We start from the raw sequence: 24309 nt of genomic DNA on the forward strand, positions 1-24309 counted from the left end.
TGGAAAGCACCCCCTTAATATGACACAGAGGATAACCACCCTTAAAGTGCATGTCTTCAGGTTCTCCTCAGATGAGTACAGGTGCATTACTCTGTGTTTATCAGAGTTGTGTTAATTAAGGTACTACAATAGCATAAGTACTTTCCGCACTGCACACCAGCATCCCCCACACAGCAGTCCCACTGACAGGTGCACTACAAGCACCCAAAATCTGCATCTAAAGAAATCCAAGTTTCGCACTCCAAGGTAAGTTACTCAACTCACTGGTACTTTTATAAAGGATAAAATACTAAACTGAACAACTTACCTTGGAGTGCGGGACTTAGATTTCTTTAGATACCACAATCGTGTATTTCTTATCATAGAGCTATGTTAGGAGCTATTTTGGCATTAGATAGAATACTTTGACATAACAGTGGGCTAAGCAATATATTGTCATATATAATATGATGGAATTGCCAATACTTATGCTTATTTTATATTGAGAAAAAGATTTAGGATATGATTTTTAGAGTTTTTCTTTCTTTTTCATTTCTTTGTTGGGCAGTTGGTAGACCACCTCTTCGTGCTACAAGCAGTGCTACAGTTATGGTGAACTTGTTGGATCTAAATGACAATGATCCAACATTTCAGAACCTACCATTCGTTGCTGAAATCTTAGAAGGAACTCCAGTAGGAACATCTGTATTCCAGGTAAATAGTCAACTACATGCATGACTGCACATTCAGATAGTTTTCATCCATGCTGCACAAATACACAACAAAGACTTTTAATTCTTCTTAAACTTTATTTTCGAACAATAAATATGAAAATGAAGTGAAAAATATTGATATTTTTTCTGATTTTGTTTTGTGTGACAAGTAGATCTTGTTTCAGATGTTTTCAATTCAATTTGTTTCACCAAACAAAAAACAACAAAGACAGCTAGTAATACAAAGAAAAGGCCTTAACTCATGCAATCGTATACCATGGTAATCATGTTAGTTATCCTCTCCCCTACCCTGAATTCAAATAGATGTTGTATTTTTTACTTTGTATACTTTACATCCACCTGTTAAATGTGTGTCTAGTCAGTGATGCTTATTGATATGTTTTAATGTTTATTCAACCCTTAATGTTTTTCTTTTGATAGGTTGTGGCTATTGACCTCGACGAAGGTCTGAATGCATTAGTGACATATCGCATGCAGGTGGGCATGCCACGTCTGGATTTTGTCATAAACAGCACTAATGGACTGGTCACCTCCACAACTGTACTGGACAGAGAGAGGACAGAAAAATATTATCTACGCGTGGTAGCCAGTGACTCAGGAACTCCATCCAAAAGTTCCACCAGCACCCTTACAGTTCGGGGTAATAACTAAGAGTCCCTTTGTAAATAGATTTTCATTTGATATTGTAGACATGGTGCTGGGGAAATGTGTCATATATTCTATCCTGTCTATCTGCCAATACCAGATAAACCCCTAGCACCATTTTCCCTAATCATTGCATGTTGAATATAATAGGGCAGTGTGCTATTATATAATGGTGTTCACATAAAAAGCTGAGCAGTATTATATCCAAGAATCAATTTAGTGATTTGTCCCAAAATGCTTCCAGAAATCATAGGAGTGTATTCATTTGACATGGAGTTTGCAGGTGAGTTTGACGTTTCACCTTGCTGACATCAATATGACATTTAAAGGGCCGACCTCAGCGACTTTGCAAGCGTACTTAGATATGTGTTTTTCGAATGCTGTTTGCTGGGTATGCACTGAATTCTTGCTTTGTTTTACTTATTGGTCATTATTATTCTAGCAGCAACCTGGGAATTTGAGTGTTTATGCCTTTTATGCTTTTTTAGGTTGTGCATTCCTCCTTCTGTATATTTTTTTGCTGTACACTATTTTGTGTATAACATATAAATGGGAAGCAATATTTAAATAGTTTGCATAGTATATATTGCAAAATATTATTTAAACATACAGAATAAACCATATACAATATTATAGAATTATATAATACTTTGAATAATAATTTTGTAATAAAATGTAATGCATTTGTGTACACTTGAGAGTTACTGAGAGTTTTCTTCACATCTTTGTTTCTCTTCCATAGTTATAGATATAAATGACGAGAGTCCAACTTTCTTCCCAACGTTTTACAATATCTCACTCCCTGAGAATGTTCCTCGACATTTTGTGGTGGCACGGTTGAACTGTACAGATGCTGATACAGGACTCAATGCTGAGCTAAGTTATTTCATAACAGGTATGATATCAAATTTTGCCATCTCTCTTGCCCTAAACGTCTCACGATAACTTCTAATAAGTTTGCTTTGTGGAGTTTGATGTTTTTAATGGTGACACGTAATCTCTTCTGAAAAGCACAAATTTTCCTTCTGCTGCTCCCCTTTGGTCAGCACTTGTAGAGATATGAGATTGCGGATAGTATGACACTTCTGACAACCCTGTGCTGTTTACAGAATGTCCACAAGAAGTGCACTGGGTAAAAGAGATTTATGTAAACAAAGAAACGGATTTCTGTGTTACCCTCGCAAGACCATGAAGAAATGCAAGGAGCTGGGCCTCCAAGGATCTTGTGACTTATGTTGATATTTCCTTCACCTGTCAAGCGTTTGTTAGCTAGCAATCAGAAGGGACCCTAAACTTAAGAGAGAGTTAGAGCAGGCTAGCTGGTATGTAATAACCTACCTATATTAAATAAATAACGTAAATAAATCCATATATGCTAAACAGAATTTTCTCTTAAATCATACTTACCTTTTGTTAAGTCTTAGCCTTGCCTCCAATCGAAAATATCTGAAAGATTGGCCACTTCTTTCAGACTTATATTCCAAGGAAATGGCAACATGTTGCAAAATTTCTTTTTATTACCTCCTCTTTTGATCTCCAACAACATATTAACTCCCCTACTCATGATGATGGTCACACCCTGGACCTCAGCTCTATTAACCTTCAGAACTTCTCAATCAATTTACTCCCTCTCCTCTCTCCTTTCTCAAACATGTCATGCACTAACAACGCTAGCTCTGTCTATAACTCCACTCTCACATCTGCTCTTGAACATGTAGCACCAGTTACTACTCGCTCCTCATGACTTTCGCGCATCCAATCCTGGCACACGACTGTAACCCGACACCTACGACGATGTTCCCGCACCGCTGAACGTAGTTGGCGAAAGTCTCATTCCATGGCTGACTTTCTGCACTATAAATTAATGCTACGTTTCTACTACTCTGCTCTCAACCTTGCTAAAGAAACCTATTTCACCTCCCTCATCTCCTCCCTGTCTCACAGCCCTAAATGACTCTTTAATACCTTCAATTCCCTCGACCGATCCCCCACTACCCCTTCCACTAACCTTAATGCATCTGACTTTGCCACATACTTCAATAATAAAATTCAAACTATCAGAGATGACATATCTGCACAATCTCCACCCTGCCCTCACCCTCCCTCTGGCTATGCGCCCCCCTACCCACTGACCTCTAATCCCTTCACTACATTAACTAATTTCTCTGCTGTCACTGAAGATGATGTACATGATCTTCTTCTTTCCTCTTGTCCAACCACATGCCTCCTTGACCCGATCCCTTCCCATCTCACCCAGTCTCTTTCATCTACCCTTGTCCCTACTCTAGCTCATATCTTCAACCTATCTTCAATACCACCTGTATGCTGATGACACCCAGATCTATCTATCCTCCCCTGATCTCTCCCTCTGTCTTAGATTGTGTAACTAACTGCCTTGCATCTGTCTCTACCTGGATGTCTGCACGTTTCTTGAAACTTAACATCTCCAAAACAGAACTTCTCATCTTCCCTCCCTCCAATGCTAAGATGCCCCCATCAATTTCCCTCATTGTTAATGGTGCCATCATCTCCCCGTCTACTCATGCACGCTGTCTTGGTGTCACCCTTGACTCCGACCTTTCGTTCACCCCCCACATTCAGTCTGTCTCTAAAAACTGTCGTCTCCATCTTAAAAACATTGCCTGCATCCGTCCCTTCCTAACACAGCATGCCACTATAGCTCTTATCCATGCCCTGATTATCTTCCGTCTTGATTACTGTAACTATGTCTTAGCTGGTCTCCCTCTTAACCGTCTCACCACTCTACAATCCACCATGAATGCTGCTGTCAGACTTATCTTCCTCTCACATCGCTTCACTAACACCTCTCCCCTCTGTCAGTCTCTTCACTGGCTGCCTGTGCGCTTCAGGATTCATTTCAAAATCCTTACTCTGACTTTCAATGCCCTTCACAGCGGTTCCCCTCCCTACATCTCTTCACTCATCTCTAAATACACTCCTAACCGGTCTCTCCGCTCATCCAATGATCTCCTTCTATCCTCTCCTCTGATTTCTAGCTCTCATGCACGCTTACAAGATTTCTCCAGGAATGCCCTCCCCCAGTCTATCCGTCTCTCCCCCTGGCTTCGGTCCTTCAAAATATCCCTCAAGACCCACTTCTTTAAGGACACTTATAATATTGCATAAAAACACCCCCCGTATTCCCTTAGCTCACCTCTCCTAGTCCCTCTAATGCAATACTTACACTAGTGTGGCTGGTCCACCCCTTACAATGGCCCTTTTACCTATTGTGTAATACACCCTAAATCCCTCTAGATTGTAAACTCGTTTGAGCAGGGCCCTCCTCACCTGTTGTCTCTGTAAGTCAATTTGTTATGTCCTGTCTACCTATTGTACAGCACTACGGAATTTGATGGCACTATATCAAACAATAAATAATAATAATAATATCATAACATCAGTGGGTGTAGGGAGCATCCTGAAAGGCTATAACAAGGGTTATCCTTCCTTATTTTAAGATAGACCTGTATAGTATTTTTGTAGATTTTAGTACTGAGTAAATAATTATAAATGTGAACAGGTGAATAAGTGAACTACATGTGTTTTTGGGTAAGGAAGGAGTGTGCTTGTATCTTCCAGCTGTTGCATACAAATCAGATCCTTGAAGATGTAGTACTGCAAAAGTTAAAATGCAGAAGCTCAAAATCAGTTATTCTAAGCTTGCACTAGCATCATCCTGGTACACTCATATTATAATGATATTGGAAAATGTTATTTTGGTTGCATGAGACGAACATAGAGCTTCTTGACCAAATTCCTCAAAAGTTCAATTTGTTGGTAGGTCTAAGTATATGGCCAAACCAACATTGATGTGGCTCAAGAATTGAAAAGTGTCTAAATGTCCTAGTCCAGTTATTCCTGTTGAGAACCTGTGGAAATAGTTTAAAAAAAAAACAAAAAAAAATTCGGTCCACAAATGACCTTTGAACAAGAGAGAAATATGGAGCAAAGCTACCAAGATGAATGGCCAAAAATCATTCTGTGTTTAAAGTTAGTACATAATTACCCCAAAAGAAAATGACTCTACCAAATATTTACTTGTTTGCGCAAAACAACTCTCCGTGAAATCATGTAAACTACGGTCCTTGGACTGTTGCAAGCAAATTGCCTCCTTGTGCCTCTGAGCGCACTCATTTCCACCAGATTCCATTATAGAAGACCATGGCCGCCATCAGAAACTTAAAGATATGGTCCCTCCAACCCCTTGCTCCTCCCACCACCTGGTTTATGTTCCTCCGACTGCCCCACCCTATGCACACAGTGAGGCCACCAGGCTGTACTGTCCTTATAGGTGCCCAGAGACTCCAATCTCAAGAAAGGGGCCATTAGACCCCAAAGCATGCAACAGGCCCTGACATGGGTAGCAGACAAGATATCTTGAGGGCCAATGAGGGGCCATGTGAAACGTACTGATTGTACCCCTCTGATGGCGTGCTGTAGATGGCTGCCTTGCAACTGACAAAGGTGACAAAGTTGTGATTTCTGTTTAGCTAATCACAGTAATCACTTTGTTCAAAATAATAATACCAATGCTTGAAGCAGTGATTTTGCCAGTAATTCTGATTTTCTCTTTGCCTAAGACATTTGTTGAAAATTATTTTTTTGCAAAGTTAAATAATAAAATTAAACAAAGTTGTTTTGTTTAATTATAAATTAGTCAGGTATAACGCATAATTTAATGAGCGCGTAAACACTGAAATATCTTACTAATTTAATTATACATTGTATAGTGCTAGCCAAGCTGTTCTTGCAACAGAAGGTCACTTGCGTTGGACCTTGTATAACATTGTAAAGTAAAGGAGTTGAATCACAACTATCCTGTCATCTCCCTATTTAGTGAATAGACCCCAAAGTGTCAGGCTGGGTGATTGTAAAAATGAGTGATCTTTTTTTATTTTTTTTATCCCATTTAATCTGAATTATTTAAGGAAAAATAAAGCATTTACATTTAGAAAAATATGCAGAGCTCCTCTGTTGTCTGATTTTTGTGCCAGTTTTGGCTGTCTGATGCATGGACACTAGAGGTCTTATTAGACCACTTGTAACTCTCTTGCGAGCAAGTCCTGTAGCTAGTTATAGGGAACATTCTTTGGTCATGATGGGGTTAATGTGTGGAACTTATGCAAACATATTTCCAACCTAAAACCAATGTCCTAATTATAATTGATTTTTAACTTTTTTTTAAATAAAATATACAGAAAGAAATTTCACCATTTGTACCATTTGTATAAAATGAATATGAGAGCATTGATACATTTTCAGGATAATTTTGCAAGGCACTGTCTAGAAGGAAATATTCTGAGATGGTCACATTATTTTGGTAAATGTGAGATACAGAGAATTTGTGTTGCTGTTTTAATTGATTTATGTAATTGCAAAGTTTGCTACAAGTAAGTAAGCTGATTGGTAGTGCCCTCTGGTGGACATGAGTAGTTACAACCGGCGATAGGTGAGCCTGCCTTATTCTTGAGATTTATCCATTTTTCGCTCAATAAAACCAAAGTAAAGAACCATTACCAGAAACAAAGTAGAAAGCATCTAGCACTTCTTAACCAAACTTATTATCCTTGTTAAACATTGATCTGTTATTTTCTGCAGGAAATAGTAATGATATGCTTTGAAATGCTTGCTGTATGCAATTTATACAAGTTGAGCTTGTGACCTCAGCATTCATAAGCTGTACTTGTTTTAATCTTTGCATTTTTACCATCAGCTTTTAGAATATATTTGTGGTACTGCAGTTTCACCACTGCGTATCTGTGCATCTGAACTGATTCATAATGGATGATAAAATTACATCAAATGCACTTTATATAAATATATGCCAAAGTGACAGGGCCGCCCCTACCATGGAGCAGAGTGGGGCAATTGCCCCAGGCGGCACTTTTGAAGAGGCGGCACTTTGCCGCCCCAAGAAATGCTTTAGGACGCCGCAGCCAGCTATCTTTTCCTCCGTGATTGGAGGTCAGCTCTCGCCTTGCAGCATTAGTTTCCCGTAGAGCGCGGTGACGTCGGGCGTCACATCAGCGCTCACGCACGGGGGGGGGGTGGTTTCATGGTGCGCCATTTCACACTTCGCCCCAGGCAGCACAATGTCTTGGGCCGACGCTGTAAACTGATAACTACCAAAAACCACATTTTTTTGATCTGTCTAAATATAATAGTAATTTAATTTTTAGCAAAGAATTATCTCACACCATATTACTATTTAGAAAAATGCTTATCATCAAAACATCTAATGACATGGTCAACTCAGCTTAAACACCACATTGGTGATAAAACCCCTTCTATAGCTTTGCACTTTAATTGCTCTTTATAACTGAGCTACTGTGTATAAAAAACATATATTAAATGAAATATGATGGCTGGAGTGTCCCTTTACTGTACTTGAATAACCCTGGCATTAATGTTCCTTGTGTAGTATTCAAAAGAATGAAAGGTGTATGAACTTATTTTTACAATTCACTGTTTATTTGTATTGCACGGTGTCTATGTTTGGAAGTTAATCTGACATGTATCGGGGATGGGCAACTCTTGGCCCTCTCTAAAAGATTAAAGGATATGACAAACCACGCTTTTAATGTATTGCAAAAGCTAGGAAATTCTGGGCTTAACCACAAGGCTAGTTTGGCTCCTGCCCAAACCATCACGCACAATAACCTAACTACTATCTTAACCCCTTAACCCCTTAAGGACCAGGCTGTGTTTTGTACCATTGGGACCGAGGCTGTTTTAACACTTTTGCGATGTTCATGTTTAGATGTAATTTTCTCTTCACTCATTTAGTGAACCCACACAAATTATATGTTGTTTTTTTCAGGACAAATAGGGCTTTCTTCGGATACCATTGTTTTAATCATATTATCTAATTTCCCATAAAAAAAATAATAAAATATGATGAAAAATGTAAAAAAAAAAAACATTTTCTGACTTTTACCCCAAAAATCTTTTACTCATCCAAAAAAGCTAATGAAAAAACCTACTAAATATATTCTACTATTTGTCCTGAGTTTAGAAATACCCAATGTTTTTATGTTTTTTTGCTTTTTTCTGCACGTTATGGAGCATTAAGTATAAGTAGCGTTTTGCTATTTCAAAACCATTTTTTCCAAATCTGGTAATTCTTTCCCCCATGTGCCATTTCGGGTATCTTTGAAGCCGGCCAATGCAATTTACCCCATCAAACCATATATTTTTGAAAACTAGACACCCCAAGGTATTTCAAATGCTAGTATTTTAACCCTTTCCATGCATGAGATTCTACCACCAGCCTTTGCCACACTTTGTGTTAGTATTTTTTTGGTATTTTCTTTTACACAAATTGTACTTTGGGTATACATTTATAGCTCCAGGTATACGTCACTATCAAACAACACCTTAATATGTGTTTAACAACATCTCTCGAGTACAGTGATACCACCCATGCATGGGTTTGACTGCTGTTTGGGGTTAAAAGGCCACATTTGGGAAGTGCGCTTTTTTTTCCCTATTTTGGTCAGTCTGTGCCTATGCCCTATCTTTGAGCCTGGCCACTACAATTTACCTCATAAAACCATGTACCGTATTTGCTCGATTATAAGACGAGGTTTTTTCCAGAGCAAATGCTCTGAAAAATACCCCTCGTCTTATAATCAGGGTCGTCTTATAATCAGACCTCAAATAGGTCTGATTATGAGACTAAGATCCAGATCCCCCGCAGCGATGCAGGGGACCTGGATCCTCCTGTGTTAACCCCCCCCCAACTTACCGGTGCTTCTGAGTCCCCGGTGCTTAGTCCGGGCTGCGTGTAGAGCTCTACGCGATTCAATCGCGTAGAGCTCTACACGCTTCCCGGGCTAAGCACTGGGGACCCAGATGCAGGGGACCTGGATCCTCCTGTGTCATGCCCCCCCCTAACTTACCAGTGCTTCTGAGTCCCCGGTGCTTAGTCCGGGCTGCGTGTAGAGCTCTACACGATACAATCGCGTAGAGCTCTACACGATACAATCGCGTAGAGCTCTACACGCTGCCCGGATTAAGCACTGGGGACTCAGAAGCACCGGTAAATTGGAGGGGGGGGGGACATAACACAGGGGACCTGCATCCTCCTGTGTTATGCCCCCCCCCTCCAACTTACCGGTACTTCTGAGTCCCCGGTGCTTAGTCCGGGCAGTGTGTAGAGCTCTACGCGATTCGCGTGGAGCTCTACATGCTGCCCGGACTAAGCACTGGGGGCTCAGATGCAGGGGACCTGGATCCTCCTGTGTTATGCGCCCCCCCCCCAACTCAGAAGCACCGGTAAGTTTGGAGGAGGGGGGGGTTAAATGGGGGGTGTAAGGCATTTCTGGAGGCAGAGTGCTCTGTGAAATGCCTTTTAACCCCTTTAATGCCACTCTGCCTCCTGAAATGCCTTTTACCTCCCTATATGCCACTCTGCCCCATAATATGCCTTTTAACCCCCTAAATGCCAGAGTGGCATATAGGGGTATAAGGCATTTCTGGAGGCAGAGTGGCACATAGGGGGTCAAAAGGCATATCATGGGGCACAGTGGCATATAGAAGGTTAAAAGGCATATCATGGGGCACAGTGGCATATATGGGGTATAAGGCATTTCTGGGGCAGAGTGGCAAGCCTGGGGGCAGATGTGCATAACTGGGGGGGCAGGTTGAAAAAAAAAAAAAGGAAATAAAAACAAAATATTTTTCTCAATCATAGCTTTTATTAACAAACAATTGTTCAGATAGTTTACATGAACTAACATTTACTGGTAAAACTTTTTTCCTACAGGGTCGTCTTATATTGAGGCTTTTTCTTTTTTTCATAAGTTAATATTCAGATTTTGAGGGGTCGTCTTATAATCAGGGTCGTCTTATAATCGAGCAAATACGGTATTTTTGAAAACTAGACACCCCAAGGTACTTAAAATGGTAGTATTTAACCCTTTCCATGCATCAGATTCTACCACCAGCCATTGCCACACTTTGTGGTAGTATTTTTTTTTTTTTTTTTTTTCACACAAATTGTACTTTGGGTATAAATTTATAGCTCTAGGTATACGTCACTATCAAACAACACCCTAATATGTGTTCAGGAACATCTCCCGAGTTCAGTCATACCCCACATGTATGGGTTTGTCTGGTGTTTGGGGTTAAAATGCCACATTTGGGAAGTGCGCTTTTTTTCTCTATTTTGGTCAGTCTGTACCTATGCCCTATCTTTAAGCCCGGCCACTCCAATTTACCCCATCAAGCCATTTTTTATTAAAATAAAAGCACTTCAAATAACCAAGGGGTGTCTAATTTAACTCTTTGTATGTTGAGATTTTTTTTAAAATTTTAGCACTTGCTCAAAATAATAAACTTTATTTTATTTTATTTTTTATTTATTTATTTATTTTACACATTTTGCTGGTACTGGATGGTTCCTCTGGTGACATCACTGCATAATTATTTTTTAAGCATTTTTTTTCCATATTTTTTTTTTTAAGCATTTTTTTTCCATATTTTTTATTTTGAATATTTTACTAATCACATTGTGATTAGAAAGCTGGGCTCCATTGACTTGCATGGTTGAATGCAGTACCTGTATTCACCCTGCAAGTGGAGCCAGAGTTCTCTAAAGGGTCTGGAGACCATCTAGCGAAGTTTTTCAACTTTATTATTTTTTTTACAGGGCGGCCGCCATCTTGCGGATGGTGAAGATCACCGGCAGTGGCGGCTGTGACCGCTCTCCGGAGCGGTCACAGCCCGTCCTAGGGTAAGTGTTTGATGTCGCTGGATGCCTCCTGCTCGAGGCATTCCAGCGACACCATTGAAGTTGAAGAGGTGATCGTTGATCGCCTCCTAAACGCTTTTAAAACGGGTGTCCGCCGCCATACAATGTATGGCTGATGTTGACGCCCCGGGGAGGGGCCAGACATGGCCCCTGATGCCGATCTCGGCGTTACTGAATGCCTCGACGTCGAGGCATTACAGTAACGCCGTTTAAGCGAAGAAAGTGATCTTTGATCACTTTCTAAGCTTATTTAATTTTTTGACGGTTCAGGACTGTCAAAGGTCGTTAAGTGACCGTTTTTCCATGACGATCCTGAACCGGCAAGGGTCGTTAAGGGGTTAATATGCACTCCTAACGTAAATGTTGGAGCCTCTCTCCTCCTGATACAGGGGATATCCATTGTTTGTACATGGATTTGTCCACTTTCTCACAAATTACCTTTTAAGATGCTTTAAATATATACTAGTGAATAGAGGAGTGCACAGGGTGGGTGCTATGTGTGTTTGCAGTCACAAAGTTTTCTGTGTCCACTAGATGGCGCTTATGAGCATAATTGTCAATGTATTTTATTCCCATAATGCATTGTTACAAGTCACTTGCATAAAGGATTGAATGGTCTTGTCATTAGAAGTCATAAAGTTATCTCTGAGAATCATAAGCCATCTGATTAAGAAAATTCAAGATACCAACCCCTCTCTTAGTTCACAAGCAGGCAAAAGTGTTCTACGGTGTTGATGTAAATGTCTTAGTTGGAACCTGATACGTGCATTAAACATCTGTGAGATAAGAACCTCAGCCTTCTCATTGTGACTAAGGGTGGCATACTATGGGTACCTTGATGACAGAGGTGCCCAGCAGGGTTATAATAGAGGCAGGTTAGATGGATGGTCTGAGCTGCACTAAAGGTAAAGGCTCTATTCAAAAAGGCGAAGAAAATGAAAAGAGGAGAGATGAGTAAGAAAGAGAGAAGTAGAGGAAAAGTGTATAAGAGAGAGAGAATAAGGGGGTGAGAAAAAGTGTGTATGTATGTACGTGTAGAGTACGTTTTTATGTTAGTGTAGGTGTATGGTTTTAGAGTTAGTATATGCAAGTATATTGTATTAGAGTATGTGTGAGCATATGGTATAAGCATGTGTGTGAGTGTATTGTGTCCCTAAGAGCAGAGGCATATCTACTGAAAATCGCGCCTATGGCAAGCACTGAAATGGCGCCCCTGTCCAAATATCTAAAACCCATTTATTAGCCCCTGCTGCCCATATATATATAAATATTAGTCCCTGCTGCTGATATATATATATATATATATATATATATATATAAATATATATATAAATATTAGACCCTGCTGCCGATAGCAGGTATAGATCAAAACACAAACCCAGATCAATTGAAATTCACTTGTGATCTCAGCACTGAAGGTATATATCAAATAAACAGAATCAGACATACAAATCCTGTATTTGCAGGTATACAATAATAATATATGAAATTTAAAATATCAATATGAAATATCAAATAAATACATGGAAACAGCATTGCAAGTATTAATCAACTGAATAAGACATATTAACCCTGTATTTGCAGGTATACATAAATATTGTATGGAAACATAGCATAGCAGATATGGATCTACAGAATAACACAAAAACCCAGCTTTGCAGGTATAGATCAATTGGAATTCACATAAAAACACGGCATTAAAAGGTATATTTAAAACCCCCTAAATTACAGGCATAGATCACAGGTTGCACACCCCAAAGCCAGCCTTGATGTCCACACTGCCCACATAGAACCTGACCAGCACCCAGATAACACACATAAGATTTGCCATCTTTGTCCCCAAATAGCCCAGCACAAGTCAACTTTGTCCCCAAACAGTCCGGCCTGTGCCGTCTTTGTCCCCAAGGCTCAAACCTCCTGCTAGTGCCATCTTTGCCCTTCTACAATTATACATCTATGATACACACAAACACATTAACTCATGCTCTCCCTCATTCAGACAATTCATCCACATATTAACTCATGCTCTCCCTCATTCAGACAATTCATCCACACATTAACTCATGTTCTCCTTCATTCAGACAATTCATCCACATATTAACTCATGCTCTCCCTCATTCAGAGAACTCATCCCCATATTAACTCATGCTCTCCCTCATTCAGCCAACTCATGCTCTCCCTCATTTAGACAATACATTCACATATTAACTCATGCTCTCCCTCATTCACTCAATGCATCCACACATTAATTCACACTCATGTCATATTTCGGCGCTCAGCAGTGAAGCAGCGGGCACCAGCGAGCGGGTTTTAAACGCTGTCTCTTTTTTTTTTAATGCGGGGGAGAACGAGGGGTGCTGAGCGGTTGCTAGGCGCCCCTCTCTCTCCTCCGTATCAAAAAAAAAAAAAAAAGACGGCGTTTGAAAGCCGCTCTCTGGCGCCCCCCTTTGAAATGGCGCCTATGGCACAAGCCATAGGTGCCATACCCTAGATACGCCTCTGCCTAAGAGAAAGGACGATTGAGTATGTGTATGTATATGGTGTTAGAGTGTGTGCATGTTAGTGTGTGTTTTTAACTGGATGAAGGAGGACCACTGAAGGAAAACTGCACCCAGATGCCACTAACCCTAGGCTCATGTGATTTCATCATTGACAAACAGTAACAATGTGCCTGTACGCAGTATTTTGCAAAATGTGTAACAGAGGCCCTTATCTTACTTATTATGGAATCGGTGTTGACTTTTCCAGAATCTGATTTGTGCCCTAATAACGAGACCTGTAGTTTCCTTAACACCTTTGCTCTTAATTTCCTTGACAGCACACTGCTACTCATTTCCCAATTACTTTTGTTCGAAAAACTCTATTTAAATGTTTCTAAGGTGAGAGACACATAATTATTAGTGTGCATAGCACCATGTCAATTATACTATCCCTTCTGCTACAATAAGCACACATTTTCACTTAGTGCTTGAAGCAGGCGTTTGGCATTGTTAGATTTATTCATATTTAACAAATAACGTTTCAGATCCTATATAATCCATAGATTACAGATGTCAAACGCCTGTCTTTACAAACATGAAGTTTTAAAGATTACATTATTGTGCTCGCCGATACAGTGGGGTCTGTGTATAGAAAGTACGGTAACTTTCATACAAAAACCACAATGGAACAAATTCATAAAGAGCGTTTCTTGGGGCTTTTTTATTTGAATGGAAAATACTGTAGACTACTTCACATTTAGGTTTTTGTACATATATCCCATAACACCTTTTAATATTAGCACAATTCTAAGATTGTGCTAATAAGACTGTTCAGATCATAGACTTTGAGTAGAATGTCTGATACACCTTCTTTAATATCTAGGCTGCAAGTGGAAGGAAACATATCTTGCAGTAGCAAAGATTATAGCGTCAGTACTCCAAAATGTGCAATCAAGGCTAGGTTATACTTGGGTGGTTTGGGTTCCTCATTATATGAAGTTCGTAGGATGCAAGGTGTGAGCAAATAAATTTCTATCAGCCGCTTAGAATGTTCAGGGCAGGGTCTTAGCACTTATCTTAAGTACTTTTGTACCTGCCATAACTCCCACCTATTTAAACACCTACAGTAGTTCACTTATTGGGTCGCATCTGCTTTCTACTGTGTTACATATTTTGTATAAATACTTTAGCTGTTACATTTTTCAAAATTACAGTTTTATTTAGCAATCAAGGAACTTGCTTTCAATGAATGTGAAGTAATCACAAAGTACAATATGCTGAGGCTATGTAATTATGCTTGCAAGATGGTCCTCCCTAGACTTGGGCACCGGGGGGCTCTTCGTGTTCATGTTCGTGCTCGTCTTCGGCAAAAAAAAATGTTGGTATTCCCCGAATATTCGCCCGTTCCTGTCTTCTCTTCGGGCGAATATTTGTGGACATTCTTCGTATTCGTTCTTTCTTCGTTTTCTCGCACTGCCCTGTAACCCCTGACGGCGAACCTACGGATTTCTGTTTCTATCAACTCCCGCGATGCCGCGAAGATAAGGTAGGCTAGATAGGGAAGGGACCGGGGAGATTAGTAAACGAAGACGAAGACGATCACGAAGATTCTTTGTGTGTGTCTTCGTCTTTGTCTACGTTTTACCGCCGCTGTCTTCTCTTCTTCATGTCTTCGGAACGAACACGAAAACGCACTCTTCGTGTTTGTTTTCATGTTCGCCCGAAGACGAATGCACAAGTATAGTCCTGTCTAACCTTCCAACTCAGCAGATTTCACTGTGACCTTACCTGAGCAAGTCTGATTTAAATGAAATGTCCCAATGATTATACTTCTCCATGAACCAATAAATACAAGTGTGTGCCTTAGTTTCCTAGTAAACATCTCAATGTGTTATTGAGGCTTTGACCAATATTAAATCCTCATTATGAATGATGTCAATTGTAGATGGGAACCAAGATGGGAAGTTCATGGTGGGATTTCGGGATGGAGTCTTAAGGACAGTAGTGAACCTTGACCGTGAAACAGTGCCATCCTATCACCTTGTCTTGGAAGCAATAGGTAAGGAGTAATTTACATAGTTCATTTGGAGTCGTACTTAAAATAGGAATGTTCCCCAATATTCCATGTTCCATATTCTAATGAAGTACCCAAAGAGACCTTATGAATTCCATTTTAGCAGTGCTTCATAAAATATTTTTCACTGGGGTTCTGTAGTCTAATTAATTTTAATTATACATAAATGTTTATTATGTTATTTATGATGTTTCTCAAATCATCAAAAGAGCAGATGAAACCCTTTGAAATCAAATATTGTACTTGCTAGTTTGTATGAGACAAGACAATGATATAATGGCACATACCATTTTATAGAATTCTAATATTAGTCCTGTCCTTTACAGACAATGGACCTGCAGGTAACAGAAATACAGGAACAGCCACGGTTCTGATCACTGTCTTGGATATCAATGACAACCGGCCCATCTTTCTGAAGAGTAGCTATGAAGCAACCATTCCCGAGGATGTTCCAAACTCTGGGAGTATTGTACAGGCATGTATATTTATTGCTGATACACTACAGTGCATATCAATTCTGATGGAGATAGTTGCTGTCTGTGAAAAGATGTATCTCCAGTAGCACAGCTTGGTGTGTGTTTTAAATATGTGTGTATATATATATATATATATATATATATATATACTGGCAGCTGAGATGCAACTGTTACCCCTGAATATTGCATTGTTACACCTTTTTTTAGAGTGAGCAGATTGCCCCTTTTAATTTAAGTAAATGGACAAATGCAGGAGCGTACCTAGAGTGTTTGGCACCCGGGGAGATTTTGTATGTGGCACCCCCACAAACACACAAAAATTTATGTTGGTAAGAATATTTATTTCACAAATTTGTACACTGTGTGTCAACTGGAAAAATCTGGAAAAATAAATTATTAACTTATAAATAAATGAAATACGTTTAAATAAATAAAATTTACCGAACAGATATGGTACAGCATAACGCCCGTACACTGAGCCAGACATTGATGGTGGTACAGAGTAACTCCCATGACTGTACACAAAGCCAGACATTGATGTAGTAGGCATCTGCCCCTAAAACAGCCTGCTTGTGCCACCACTGCCCCTGAAACAGCCTACCAGTGCCACCGCTGCCCTTGAAACAGCCTGCCCGTACCACCGCTCCCCCTGAAACAGCCTGCCTTGGCCCCCTCTGCCCCTTTAGCAGTCTGCCTGTGCCACCTTTGCCCCCCCTAAACTGGTGCTGTGCAGACGTCTATGCAGCCTGGCGACCACCTAACGCAGGCCTGCTGCTTACTGCTGTGGCGCTTGCACATTGTGCGAGGAAACTCTCTTTTCTCACTCAGGGGGTGCAGTAACATATGCTTAACTAGGCATCAGTCCCCCTGCTGAAAAACTGAGGGTCCGGAAAAAGATGGTGGCTGTTTACGGGGCTGGGGGTTTCTGGCCTGGGTCTAAGCCCCAAAGCACTTAAGGGTCCAGGCACAGGTAGCAGACAGGTAGCAGACCATGAGGTAGGGCCTATAACAGGCAGGGAGACCTGGCACCCCTGTTTGCCAGGACCCCATACACAAGTACTAGTTGTACCGCTAATGCATGTCTTGTTTGTCATCATCATAAAAATTAAGTCAGGACAAATAAAGCAATTTCTTTGTGTGGGTTTTTTTTCTCTCTGACTAGAGAGCTTAAACTTGAGAATGAATGGGCACAAATGGAAGCACAGCTTTCCTGCAATGTGGCACATAATCAACATGTTGCTTTGAAAAGATTGTTTTGCATGGTTGTCTGTTCTGAGTCCTTAAAATGTGGTTTTGCCATTATTATGAAATGTAATGAAGCAATTGGTCATTTACGTAGTTTCCTGATTTTTCACAACTGTTCAAGTGAAATCAAGCTTTGGTCCTGTGGTTTTTGAGAATCAGAGATTGTTAGCTTCTTGTTAGTGACTATTCATGGGTCAGATCTTTATTACCGTATTTGCTCGATTACAAGACGACCCCCCAAATCTGAATATTAATTTAGGAAAAAAAAGAAAAAGCCTGAATATAAGACGACCCTATAGGAAAAAAGTTTTACCAGTAAATGTTAATTCATGTAAACTATTTTTTTTAATAAAAGCTATGATTGAGAAAAATATTTTGGTTTTATTTCCTTCTATTTTCCAACCTGCCCCCCCCCCAGTTATGCACATCTGCCCCAGAAATGCCTTATACCCCCTATATGCCACTGTGCCCCATGATATGCCTTTTAACCCTCTAAATACCACTGTGCCCCATGATATGCCTTTTAACCCTATATGCCACTGTGCCCCATGATATGCCTTTTGACCCCCTATGTGCCACTCTGCCTCCAGAAGTGCCTTATACCCCTATATGCCACTCTGGCAGAGTGGCATTAAGGGGGTTAAAAGGCATTTCATAGAACACTCTGCCTCCAGAAATGCCTTATGCCCCCCATTTAACACTCCCTCCCTCCTCCAAACTTACCGGTGCTTCTGACTCCCCTGTCATGTAGCCGGGGCAGCGTGTAGATGTCTACGCAATTCGCGTAGACAACTTACACTGCAGCCGGAAGGAGGTGTGGCTAGCAGCGGGGGTTGTCTGCGTCCATCGCGCAGACCTTCCCCGACTGTCAGAGAGAATTCCCCGCACCGGTGCATTTGCTCTGAAAAAAACCTTGTCTTATAATCGAGCAAATACGGTAGTAGTTCCACAGTGTGTATGTGATACAGCATGGGGCCAGGGTAATCTTGCTATGTTTCCCCAAATGTACCATTTTCCTTGGGAAACTTTTTATTTACTTTTCCTCACTAAATTATGTGACTATTTATCAGTAACTGTAAGTTCAACAGAAGAAGTATTGTCAGCTTTATGGGTAAATTTTTTGTACATTTTCAGTATAATTATTTTGTAAGATATAGCAGATATGTGTTAACCACTTTATGACAAAAAGCTTTAATGGTATCCTCATAACTGGACATTAGCCCATGTTTTCACCTTTTTTACAAAATAATTCACTGTACAAATGTAGCCATGTCATTGCCCCAGTGTGCAGCATTACACCAGTATGGCAATAAAAAGTAGTTTGGAATACAGCATTTGCATAAAATATTTCACAAAAGTACAATAAGAACATTGTTTTTATTTTTTGCATGAATTTTACTGATAAGAATCCAAATCAGTCGTATCAGTAATGTCCAGGAAACAATTGTAAATGTAATTTACGGTAGTATTAAAATTTGGGAAAACAGCAAATATCTTGGTAACACCAGTACTATAGTAATTTCAGTAATAAAAAAACATGCTTGCCTCGTGCAAACAGTTATTTCCTTGAGAACTTTAAATTTCAACATTGTGAACTTATCAGTATGGCCATGTTGTCCTGCAAATATTGACCTTAAATATAACTAATTCTATATACAATACATAGTGTTTAATGTTAAACCCAATCACCAGCACAAATACCCATTCTTTAAATCCAAAGAGCTATGTAGTCTCTTAAACTTGCTTCTGCCGGGTCACATTTTGGTGGACTCCATAAATGACCAGTCCTGGTTGGTTGGTGGCAGTCTTGGGCAAGCCCTTTGATGTTGTGAAATTGGTCGACTCCTTCGGAAATTGTTGACTGAATGTCTTAGTGATCCAAGTCTCTTCCACAGTCTTAGTTGAGGCTCGCTGGCATCCTCTACATGATATGGCATACATTCGTGTGGACCGTACAGGGACTGATCTAGTGCAGCAGGTTTACAAAGTGTCACAAAAATAAGACAGGTTGCAAGAAGAAGGAAAATGCAGACAAGAGAGATGATGATGGGTAGTGTGTTTGTGATGTCTGATGGTATGTCAGTAGCATTTATAGGAACATTATGTATAGTGGTGTTGAAAAGTCCCAAAATAATGGAGCCTCCAGCAGTGTCATTACCAAGTCGATCTGAATTCGTAGTACTCATTTTGTTTCTTGAAAGGAAAATAAAAAATAAAAAAGTGTTAGTAAGTAAGTTAAAATACTTTTTTCATTTTTCTTGAAGGGGACCTATACACACTGTACAGAATATTGGGGTTATCTTTCACGCTACTGATTTCTGTAGCAGTTCTCAAACAAGTTACGTACATTTTATAAAGGTACTCCCAGTGCATTGTAAAGCACAAGCCCTATAACCATGCTTAGGGTACGATAAGTTGTATCGTAAACATGTGCCTTTTCATTCATTTTTGGTCAGATTGGCCCATTAAACATGTTAAACTCATGTTATGAACACATGTGGACCTTACCAACATTCTGAAAATCTGCAATTTATTATTTATTTATTTAAGCCTTTTCCTAGTACAACATGCTTCCCAACTGGTCATTCTTTAGGACAAATCTCTCTGTCCTTGTTTTCAAGCATCACAGATTGTTTATTGAACATAACTCACAATAATATTTTTAGAAACAACAAAAATGTGTTTGTTATATATTAAATAATGTGAATAAAACACACTAATAGCCATCATAATATCTCATAACCATGCTCTAAAACAAATGTCTCTCTTTAGCCATTTAAAATGTTGGGAGGCATCATACATTTTGACTATCAAATTTATTTGTGTAGTACAATCTAAAGGGTTAGCTTGTGACAAACATTTACTGTTCCTTTAAATATCAACTGCTTTAAATATTCCTTTAAATATCAACAGAATATTATAAACTCACTACCCGTTAAAAACATATATAATTACATATATCGCCATAATACAAACACTAATATTGTGCAGTTTTATTGTTCAACTAAGAGAGTTGTTTTCAATGCATCATAGTGGACTAAATACAACTCTCACAATTATCAGGGGTTACTTACCAAGTATTTTAAAATAAGAACATAAACTGATCTAGATCAGGGCTGTGTGGGTAATAATCCAGTGGCCAAGTAATGCATTGTACAACCACTTGGCACTTTAAAAGTAAAAAAGAAAATAGAAGCAGGGAGAAACATACCAAAAGTAAATTTGAAAACAGTATTTTAGTCATCTGCAAATTCAGAATATCGGTTAATTAGGTATGTATAAAGCAAACAGAAAAGCTAAACTCAACTCGGTATGGCTTATTAAAACCTTATCACATGCCTGATAAACTCACCGATTAGTTGGCAGCTCCTTTTAGGGAAAATATTGCAAAGTGTTGACTGATGTCTTGGTCACACGGACAAACTTGTTGGCTGTAGCTAGTTTTATAGCATTTGCTGGAGCTACTTGATCAAGTTTTCAAGCCGAAGTATAAAACATTTGTAATCCCAGTAAACTGCTGTGGGTGTACTTAAATCAGTTTTTAAATGTATATATTTTGCCCCAAGCGGAAGTAAACTCACCAGGGAGTCTTCAAAGGTTGCGATTAGCATATGTTAGTGAATTATATACTAGAACCAAGGTTTGCGTGACAAATAATAGAGGTGTCAATGTCTCCACTTTTAAGTAGATTACAAATCCTTGCATTGGGTGTTTCTATTTTTGTTTCGTTTTGATCAATCCACATTTTTATTAAAATGTAAATCTTTTAGTCAGGATGGTAGACTCAAGAAAACTAAATAAAATCTACATGCTTTATAATGTATACAACACCAGAGGCTTGCGGTGTTAAAATATATTAATGTTACCATTGACAAATATTTAATCTGGACACTAACTTCCATTTTATTGGTAACATTCATTAAGTTTAATTTTATTAAGAAAGTTAAGGGTAAGGATGATGCCTTTAATATTATCAAGTACCATAATAAGTATGCCTATATTTAATATAATTTAATTAATGCTTAATCTGAGATTTTTCAGTTCACATTATAGTATTAAAGAACGGGCTAAGACATCAGTGCAGGAGTAAAAATATGTGAAGAAAGAATTAAGAAAATGTAAAAAACGTTTGGAGCTGGAGTTCAGATATTTAATACACAACTTTATGGGACAGGCACTACCTTTCCTAATGCGTGCATACTCTTTCTACCCTGTCTTATTCTTATATTGCAATCTATTCTTTTGAACAAATGCCTTTCTTATGAACAAATTGGCTATTTTAGAGTGGTTTACATTCTCTTATACTGTCCAGTTAAGACGGTTCCTTGCATAATGGAAAAACACGTCTTGGTGACAGGGATATTCCATAGCCTGTAGGATGCCTGAAGGTGGAACTATTCCTGTTTCTCTGCATATTTACTGCTTATTCTATGGTTCCCAAGGAAACTGGTTATGGTGTCATACAGATGTACATTCTTACTGTCCATTTCTAAGATAACAATGATGATATCACCAGAGGAGGAAAAAGCTAAGGCCAAAATCAGGGGATGAATGAAAAGCTAATGAATAAGCAATGGCATTTCCTGTTCTGTATTATTAAGCAGTCTGTTCATGCTGCCTTGTAGTGCACCTGCTGCATTTAGTCCATGCACCCCACCTTTTCTAGGAGAGGATTGTGTTTCATATGAAATAAAATATTGTTTTTGTTTGACTAGCCCTGAGGTGCTTAAAGAATAACTATTTCCCTCCTTAAGATGAAAGTTACCCAACATCTTTTTCATGCAGCCCTACTAATCTTTTCTGAAATGCATGGCAAGTAAAAAATGAAGCTATACATTTTTTTTGTGTAATTTAGCATTTTTAGGAATGGAATAACACATGGGTCCTGCCCATCCATGAATATATGGAAGTGTGTTGTGGCATAGGCCAACTAGGTGGCCGACCACCAGCCTATAAACACTTAATCCGACTTGGAACTGTAAGACTGTGTGTCCTTAAGAGACAGGATATGCCATGATATCCTGGAGCACAGATGATGGCAGCCTCGGAGGTGAGTTGGGGTGCTGCCCTGAGTCAGACATAAGGAAATATTCAGCCAAATGCGCAACTATAAAGGTGACCAGAGTGGCATTCTAGGGCACTGATAATATGTGGTGTTATTAACCAAGTTCAATAGGAACACTGAGATTATAGTTTACCTAGAGGCCTACAAGCCCTAGAAATGGCCTGTCAGGTAATGCAAACTATATCTCGAGTACATGGTAGGAAGCTGATCATGTTGGAATGTCTGGAATAGACTGAGAGCCTGAGTCATTTATTTCAGTTTCTTTTGCACCTTAATATGCAACCTGAGAAAAATGTTAGAGCAAAGCAGCATTTAGCAAAAAAGATGAAAATCCTAAACTGTGTGTAATTAATATGCATTTGTCATGCTCACATTTATTGCTGTCAACTTGAATTCAGATTTTAAGAGCAATTATGATATAATCTAACACTTCACTGCAAATTTCAATTTGCATCATTGCTCATTATAAATAATGCCAAATTTCTAATGTTAATACTAAACTCCCTTTTCGAATGACAATGCTTCTTTACTCCCTCATTCCCCCCCCCCCTCCCTTAGTGTCCCTCTGTTTTGGGAACTAATACATGGTTTGGACCATAGTGTTCCAAATAAATACATTTAACAAACATATTTGCCGCTATCAATGTGTTCTGTAAAGGATGTGGACTTGCTACAAAGTACTTAGTTACAAATTACTGAAACCATGTTTTTTGGTTAGTATTATTACAAGGTGCCTAGTTCACGAAGAAGCATAATGTTTGGCTATGGCAGACACCCTTGTGATGTGGTTGCTTGGAGGGACTGTCTTTAATTCAATTTAAAAAACTATGAAGTCAAAGTTATATCCTTAGGTGCCCAGTGCTTTAAAGACGTAATGTTATTTTGGTGTATTTTTTCCCAAGAACAATGTTTAATTACAACACTGCTATATATATGATTAAGTAGAAGATAAAACATGCAACTTGAATAAAGTGTGAGTTGTAAACACCTTCATAAAGCAGAGTAACTTGCACACTAGTAAACATATAATAACAACAAAAATGTTTATTTATGAATACACATCAAAATTCCACAAAAAGTACATAAAAGAAAATGTGTCTCTATTCTGGCCTTTTGGAATAAAGGTTAGTTGTAATACCTTTCATATGCAGGGTTGCTTTTTCAAACATCCATAGCTCCTGACAAAGAATAGCATGTATATACAGTGTCTCACAAAAGTGAGTACCCCCCTCACATTTTTGTAAATATTTTATTATATTTTTTCATGTGATAATACTGAAGAAATGACACTCTGTTACAATGTAAAGTAGTGTACAGCCTGTATAACAGTGTAAATTTGCTGTCCCCTCAAAATAACTCAACACACAGCCGTTAATGTCTAACACCTTGGCAACAAAAGTGAGTACACCCCTAAGTGGAAATGTCCAAATTGGGCCCAAAGTGTCAATATTTTGTGTGACCACCATTATTTTCCAGCACTGCCTTACCCCTCTTGGGCATGGAGTTCACCAGAGCTTCACAGGTTGCCACTGGAGTCCTCTTCCACTCCTCCATGACGACATCACGGAGCTGGTGGATGTTAGAGACCTTGCGCTCCCCCACCTTCCGTTTGAGGATGCCCCACAGATGCTCAATAGGATTTAAGTCTGGAGACATGCTTTGGCCAGTCCAACACCTTTACCCTCAGCTTCTTTAGCAAGGCAGTGGTTGTCTTGGAGGTGTGTTTGGGGTTGTTATGTTGGAATACTGCTCTACGGCCCAGTCTCCGAAGGGAGGGGATCATGCTCTGCTTCAGTATGTCACAGTACATGTTGGCATTCATGGTTCTCTCAATGA

General features: G+C 39.3%; 1 protein-coding gene across 1 annotated transcript in view; it reads left to right on the forward strand.

Moving 5' to 3' along the window:
- The window catches only part of LOC149281345 (cadherin-23-like), a 389535-nt gene that overhangs the window by 238110 nt on the left and 127116 nt on the right, over positions 1–24309 (forward strand). Inside the window, exons 23-27 of the mRNA XM_089499393.1 lie at positions 548–693; positions 1134–1353; positions 2101–2253; positions 15559–15672; positions 16014–16162. Of these exons, the coding sequence (XP_089355519.1) occupies positions 548–693; positions 1134–1353; positions 2101–2253; positions 15559–15672; positions 16014–16162 (782 nt within the window). The remainder of the gene's footprint in view (positions 1–547; positions 694–1133; positions 1354–2100; positions 2254–15558; positions 15673–16013; positions 16163–24309) is intronic.

This window comes from Sceloporus occidentalis, unplaced genomic scaffold (genome assembly GCF_023333645.1).
Source record: "Sceloporus occidentalis isolate IW3139 unplaced genomic scaffold, rSceOcc1.0.p SCAF_134, whole genome shotgun sequence".
NCBI lineage: Eukaryota > Metazoa > Chordata > Lepidosauria > Squamata > Phrynosomatidae > Sceloporus > Sceloporus occidentalis.